The sequence below is a fragment of the Sabethes cyaneus genome, chromosome 1 (genome assembly GCF_943734655.1).
Source record: "Sabethes cyaneus chromosome 1, idSabCyanKW18_F2, whole genome shotgun sequence".
NCBI lineage: Eukaryota > Metazoa > Arthropoda > Insecta > Diptera > Culicidae > Sabethes > Sabethes cyaneus.
In genome coordinates, this window is record NC_071353.1 from 120,927,773 (window position 1) to 120,934,867 (window position 7,095).

A 7,095-nucleotide genomic window follows, 5' to 3' on the forward strand; every position below is an offset into this window, starting at 1 on the left:
CGTAATAAAAGACGATTTTGATTTAAATTTTGGTGAAAGAAGAGGACTTCAATTTGAATTTTCAACATAAAAAGAAAGGACGTTGTTTCGCATTTTTTTGAGATAACATCATGTTATTTGATGAGAAAGTTAATTCAAATATTGGACGTAAAAAGAAGTCACGTAAAATGAGTAGACGTAAAAAGTGATTCTAGTGAATAACATGTTAACATAAACTTGTAAAATTGAAAAATCGTAAAGTTGTAAAATCATAATAAATATATACATAAAATTGTCGTAAGAGCATCATCAAACTGTAAAATCGTTAAAGGGGTTCACGAGGTGCATTCATTCACGATATGTATTCCGTGTATACAGCACGGATATACACGGTAAAGTGGTCGTAAAATTGATGTAAAATCATTGTAAAATCGCCGTGAAATCGTCGTATAATTGTCGTAAGTTAATGGCAAAATAGTCCTAGTTTTGACAGAGAGTTGTCTTAAAATTGTCGTAAAACCGCAATAAAACCGTCATAAAATTATCGAAAGTTCGTCACACAAGCGTAGTAAAATTGTTGTAAAATGGTCATAAAATTATCGTAAAAAGGTTGTAAAATCGTTTTTAAATCGTCGTAAAATCATTGTTCGCTTGTGATAGCGTCGCGAAGTTACTGTAGAATCGTCGCAAATTGTCTGAAATTTGTCACAGAAGTCGTAAAATCATTGTAGAAGTATCGTAAAATCATCTTTAAAATGCTGTGTAATTATCGTAAAAACGTCGTAAAATTATCTTTAAATCGTCGAAAAACTGTCGTGAAGTTGTCAAAAAATAGTTGTAAAATCAAAATTTATCGTAAAATCTGTGTAAAATCGTTGTAATATTATCTTCAATCATTGTAAAACCATCCTAAAGCTGTCAAATCAACGTAACATTGCCGCAAAGTAATTTTCAAATCGTCGTATAAATATCGCAAATCAAAAATCATCGTAAAATGGTGTTAAATTGTCGTAAAAACATCGTCAAACTGTAAAATAGTGGTAAATTATTAGAGGCATTCACGACCCACTAAACAATTTGGTTTGTATATCTTGGTTGTAATTGAGTGATACGACGTCATATCCACACGAAAAAGTTTCACGTCACATAAGAACATGTGAAGTACCAACGTGGAGGCAATATTCGCGTCAAAATTTTGACAAGTATTAGTATTTCTATACTGCATGTTATATTACAGTTTTTGTAACACGCAACTTAATACTCCTCAATATACGATTAAGCATACATACGATTTAATGTGGGGTTTCTATTACGATCATGTGTTATCAAGGAAGATGTTTGCTATGCTGCGTATTCGATTCATTCAGTGCATATAACACGGATATACACGGTAAAATGGTCATAAAATAGTTATAATATCGCCGTAAAATCGTCGTATAATTGTCGTAGGTTTATCGCAAAATAGTCGTTAAGCAGTCGTAGCTTTTCGTAAAGCTGCTTTGAAACTGTCGTAAACCCGCCATAAAATCGTCTTAAAATCATTAAAAGCTCGTCATACGAGCATCATACAATCGTTGTAAAATTGTCATAAAATCATCGTAAAGCCGTTGCAAAATGTTTTTTAAATCACCGTACACCTGTAAAAGCGGCGCGAAGTTATCGCAGAATCGTCGCAAATCGTCTGATACTCGTCACAGAAGTGTAGTACAATCATAAAATCATCGTAAATTTGTCCTATAACCGTTGTTAAATCGACGTAAAATCGTTATAAACTGTCATAAAAATAGCTTTAAGTCATTGTGTAATAGTCGTAAAAACACCGAAAAATTCTCCTGTAATTGTCGTAATTTTTTTCCAATTTACAACAATTACAAACAATAATACAAATTACAATACATTTAAAAACGTCGAAAATTGTTTTGAAAATCATCGTCAAATTGTCATAGAATCGTCTCAAAATTGCCGTAAAATCGTCAAAAAATTGTTAAAAACAAAGTCGTTAAATCGTCTGGAAATCATTAGAAAATCGTCGTAAAGCCGTAGAAAAATCGTCAAACACTCATCGTAAAATCATTCTAAAGTTGTTGTAAAATCGTCGTAAAGCTGTAAAACTAATAAAAAAAAAAAAATTTAAAAATTTGTGAAACTTTGTCGAAAAATCATTGCAAAGTTAGAGTATCGTTATAAAACTATCGTAAATTCGTAAAATCGCAACACCGTTAATACCATAATAATTTAAAATAGTAAAATCGTAATTTTATCTTTATCTATTTATATAAGAGGCTTATGTCTGTACCGAAAACCAGGTCTCTGACAAGACGTCATTTTTTTTTGTATGCCAGAAGGGCATTGGGTTAAAAGGCCACTGCGGACGGGACGTCATAAGACGTCTTATCGGTAACTAAAAACAGGTCCCTTACAGGATGTCATACTTTCGTAGCAATGGGATGTATTCTCAGGCACCTCACTGGTCAACTGCTGGACTGCTCGATTGCTCAACCGGTTGACGAGACTACTCGACTGGACTGGTCGATTAGACTGCTCGATTTGATTGCTCGACTGGACTGCTAAACTCGATTCGTCTGCTCGACTCAACTGCTTGATTGGACAGATCGACTTGACTGCTTTACTGAACAGCGCAATTTAACTGCTCAAGTGGACTGCTCGAGTGGACAGCATGATTCATCTGCTCGACTAGACTGTTCGACTCAACTGTTCGATTCGACGCTCGACTCAACTGCTTGATTTCACTGCTTGACTGGACTACTCGACTCAACTGTTCGACTCGACTGCTCGAATGAACTGCTTGACTCAACTACTCTATTGGACTATTCGAATCGGCTGCTCGGCTCAACTGCTTAACCGGATTGCTCGATTCAACTGCTCGATTAGACCACTCGACGGACCTACTCGACTCACCTGTTCGACTTAACTGCACGACTGAACCGCTTGACCCGACTGCTCGACTGAACCGCTTGACCCGACTGCTCGACTAGACTACTCGATTCAACTGCTCGACTGGACTACTCGATTTAACTGCTTTAGTAAGCTGCTCGACTGGACTGCTCGATTAAACTGCTTGACTCGAATGTTCAACTCAACTGCTTGACTGAACAGCTTGATTTAACTTCCCGACTGGACTGCTTGATTTGACTGCTCGACTCAACTGCTTGACTTCTGTTTAATTCGACAGCTCGACTTCACTGCTCGATTCAACTGCTCGACTGGACTACTCGACTTGACTGCTCGATTCAGCTGCTCAACTGGACTACTCGACTCAACTGCCCGAATGAACTGCTCGACTTAATCGCTTGACCCGACTGCTTGACTAAACCATTCAAATCGACTGCTCGTCTCGCCTGCTCAACTCGATTGCTTGTCGCGATATCATATGGTCGGTGTTAAATCAGACCGGACCAAGTCGCAAAATATTAAAAAACGAGTTAATGATAGCAAACTATCAAGAATTTTACATTTTACTCTTGTTGGCACTGTTTCCTTAGCAAAACGCAACGATTCGATGGGTTCAGCTTTAGCTGTAAGTTATTTATTAATTTTAGTAACATTATTTCATATAGTTATCTAAACTTACAAATTTTCAGTACAATTTTACACCAAAGAAATTCTTCCCTGTAGTTTAAGCACTGGTTAAGGTTAACGTTTTCCAATTTTAACTGTAAATAGTAATTCAGCTAAGTAGGTTTTAATTAGCAAATTAGTTTTATCTCACAGACTAAGAAATTCACTTTTAAATATGAAATTCAATATAAATTCACTTTTATACTTGTAGGAACGTGAGCGTGACCTTTAGATTTTAACTAGCCAATGTTTGTTTTCGTCTTTGATTTGATCCGTCACTGTGACACACGTCAAATAAGCCCGGTGAAAAATGAATGATCAGCGCGTAGTCTACACTGCCAAACATCTGGGGGCTATTCGCCGTCACAACTCTAATCAGACTACATACATGTTGCAAACAGCCAGAAATTTTTATTCAATTAAATAAAATCCAATACGACCATAAAAACTATTTGTTTCAGTTTCCGGCTGATTCTTTTATGTACAACATCTTAGAGCTATATTATGCAATGTAAGAACTCAAAGAACTAATACAATGATGAAACATCTTAGCAAACACTGGTTAATGGAATGTATACGCAGTTTTCTGAATTCTAGACAGACATTTATATTTTCCGGATCGTAAGATTCGGGCTTAACAAGTACCTATACAAATGAAATTGTTGTAAAACGTGTCGTAAAGCTGCAATATCGTCATAAAAGCATCCTAATGTCGTTGTAAGATCATCGTAAAATCGCTGTAAAATCGTAGCAAAATCGTATAATTGTCGTAAATTCGTCATAAAATAATCGTAAAATCGTCATAATAACGTTTTGGAATATCGTAAAACTGTCATGCAATTGTGTGAAACTCGTCACAGATGCGTCGTAAAAGCGTAAAGCCTTAATTAATTTGTCATAAAATGATCGTAAAATTGTCGTTAAATTATATTTAAATTGTCGTATGATTATCGTAAAGGCGTAGTTAAATTGTCCATTGTCGTAAAATCGTCAAAACTTCATCGAAAAATCGTCGAAATTTTTTTTAATTATCGCCCTCAAGTTGCAAAAAAATCCGCGTAAAATTGTATTTCTGTCGTCGTAAGAGCGTCGGTTTTTTTTAAATAGTCGTAAAGTTGTCGTATATAAGCGTGAAATAGTCGTAGATTGCCGTAAAGTCGTTGTAAAACAGTTATAAATTTATTTCAAATGAAATGACAAATGAAATATACAAACTAAAAAAAATCGGTTGCTGGGATGTTGTGTATTCGATTCATTCCGTCTATATAATACTCGTAATATTACTTCATAATATTCGTCATCTTTCTAGAATTTTATATATTTCAAAGAAACCGAATGGAATTCCCGCTAAAATACTGTACAACGTGTTGACTCCTAGTAAAAATGTGACACCAAACACACCCTCCTACCTAGATTCAGCGGAACTGCAAGCGACCATATCGAAGTCCCGGCAGAAATAGGAATACAATTACGTTTGATATATGTACTTCAGCTTTTCGCACCTCTTCCGTGCGGGACTTTTCTCGGTACACAGCAGCAAGAAATATCTCCCCCAGGCCCCTTTGAGAAACGAAACTTTCGCTAAATGGTTTTTCATATCTTTCCTCCTCGTGGGCAATTTCATGCGCAGTTTGCGCAAAAATATGGCCGCATTATCACCGGCTCACCGCTCAGCAGGTGAGATACGGTATATTAAAAAAGAAAAAAACTTGCACGACACTGCATGGCAGTAAAATGAATGTGCAGCAGGCGGTAGAACTTTTCTTTCAGGCAACTTTCGTATATACGTAGAATGTTATGGTAAGCACATTATTGCAGCAGCTCAAGTTTTTATTCCGATTCGTTTTCTTTCTTACGACACACAGCTTTTTGCTTTGCTACCATGTTGCTCGCTGTATTTATGGAGCCGAAATCACTGACAATTTGTTAGGTTTAGTTGCATAACAACAATGCATTCCATGCTTGAAATTTTCGATATTTCAACTTAACATTAGTCGTACAAATGCACAACCATACAACGTATGGCGAAGTCCACCCTCTCGTCCCATAAATCTAATTCGCATATTGTTCTGGCAGCACGGCATCTCCTACTTTATCATGTTGACAAGACCGACCACCAAGCAGCTGTCAGATATAGAGAAACCGGCCATTGCAATTTATAAACGTGTTCCTGCTTAGTCCACGAGGCGATTCAGCTTGATTAATTTAATTATCTATATTATATACAAAATTATAATTTACTTTCCTTATCTTATTATATAAATTCTTATTCTATATTGCTAAATTACCAACTAAAATTAAAAGTGAGTATAAAAATAAATAGTTCCTAGTGAATAACTAACCTAAAACTAGATTTGCGAACAGACTATAGGCCAGTTAATAGCCACAGTGTGCAGTTGTTAACTATTTCCTCCGGTAAAAGACAAATGTAAGCGAAATCCCTTTTATATAAACCATATGAATAAAATGAACGTTAATTTTCCAGCTTTAAGCTGTCGCCATAGTGAACCGCGCTGCTCTAAAGATTGCTTTCCGAACTCCTAACCCAACAAACTTAAAGATTTTTGGTTCGATATGGAGGAGGAATTCAACTGCGAGGCCTGTGAGCAGCCCGACAGTGCTGACGTCGGAATGGTATCGTGTGATTCTTGTAGCAAGTGGTACCATTACGTTTGCGCGGACGAATCCCCTGGTGTGAAGAACAGACAGTGGAAATGTGCCAAGTGTGTATCTGCAACTTTGCCTAATACAGGCACTAAAAAGAAAACCAAGAAGGCTTCATTGAAAGTTGACGGCGATGTGACAAACCGAAAGACTCCTAGCGGCTCTCGGTTGTTGGATTCGAGCGAGAAGGCGGGAAGTACCCATCTGTTAGATATACCAAATCCCAGCGACCCGATCCCAGCTAAAGGGAAAGATGCTACGAAAACAACAAGTGCCGAGAAGAGATCGATTAAATCTCATGCTTCCAGTGCGCGTGTCCGAGCGCAGCAGGCGCTGCAGCGACTTGAGGACGAACGTCGGCTCGAAGAACAAAGCTAGCGGAGGAACAACTACGGTTGGACGAAGAGAAGGTGCTACAGCAGAAGACGCGAGCTCTTAGAGCGAAGCAGATAGCTGCGCAGGAGAAATACATCCAAGAGAAGCGTGCTCTGGAGGAAAATCTCAACCAAGCTCGCGACGACAGTGAGTGTCTCGTAAGTGAGATGGGTACAGCGAATCACGTTCAAAGCTGGTTGAACGGCTGTCAGGACGCGGACAAAAACAATATTGATGCTACATCGAATAAATGCATTGCTCCAGCGAACCATGGGCCGAGTCCGCGGTCTCGAATTAATAATACTTGCAATGTTGGACCAAATGCGCAGCAGATAGCAGCTAGGCAAATATGGCCAAAAAAGCTACCGGTATTTGCCGGCGAACCAACCGAATGGCCCATATTTCTAAACAGCTACGAAGAGGGGAATGAGGTATGTGGTTTCACAAATGCTGAGAACCTAATTCGATTACGGGAATGCCTTCGAGGGCCAGCTAGAG

At 37.9% G+C, this 7,095-nt stretch overlaps 1 protein-coding gene across 1 annotated transcript; it reads left to right on the forward strand.

Annotated features, from left to right (window-relative positions):
* Positions 1–6,132: 6,132 nt before the first annotated feature.
* Positions 6,133–6,600, forward strand: LOC128746178 (uncharacterized). The gene has a single exon (XM_053843221.1). The coding sequence runs from the start codon at positions 6,133–6,135 to the stop codon at positions 6,598–6,600; it is 468 nt and encodes a 155-aa protein (XP_053699196.1).
* Positions 6,601–7,095: the final 495 nt, after the last annotated feature.

Excerpts from the sequence above, each read along its gene's own strand:
- LOC128746178 (XM_053843221.1), top strand. The coding sequence starts at position 6,133 with ATGGAGGAGGAATTCAACTGCGAGGCCTGTGAGCAGCCCGACAGTGCT.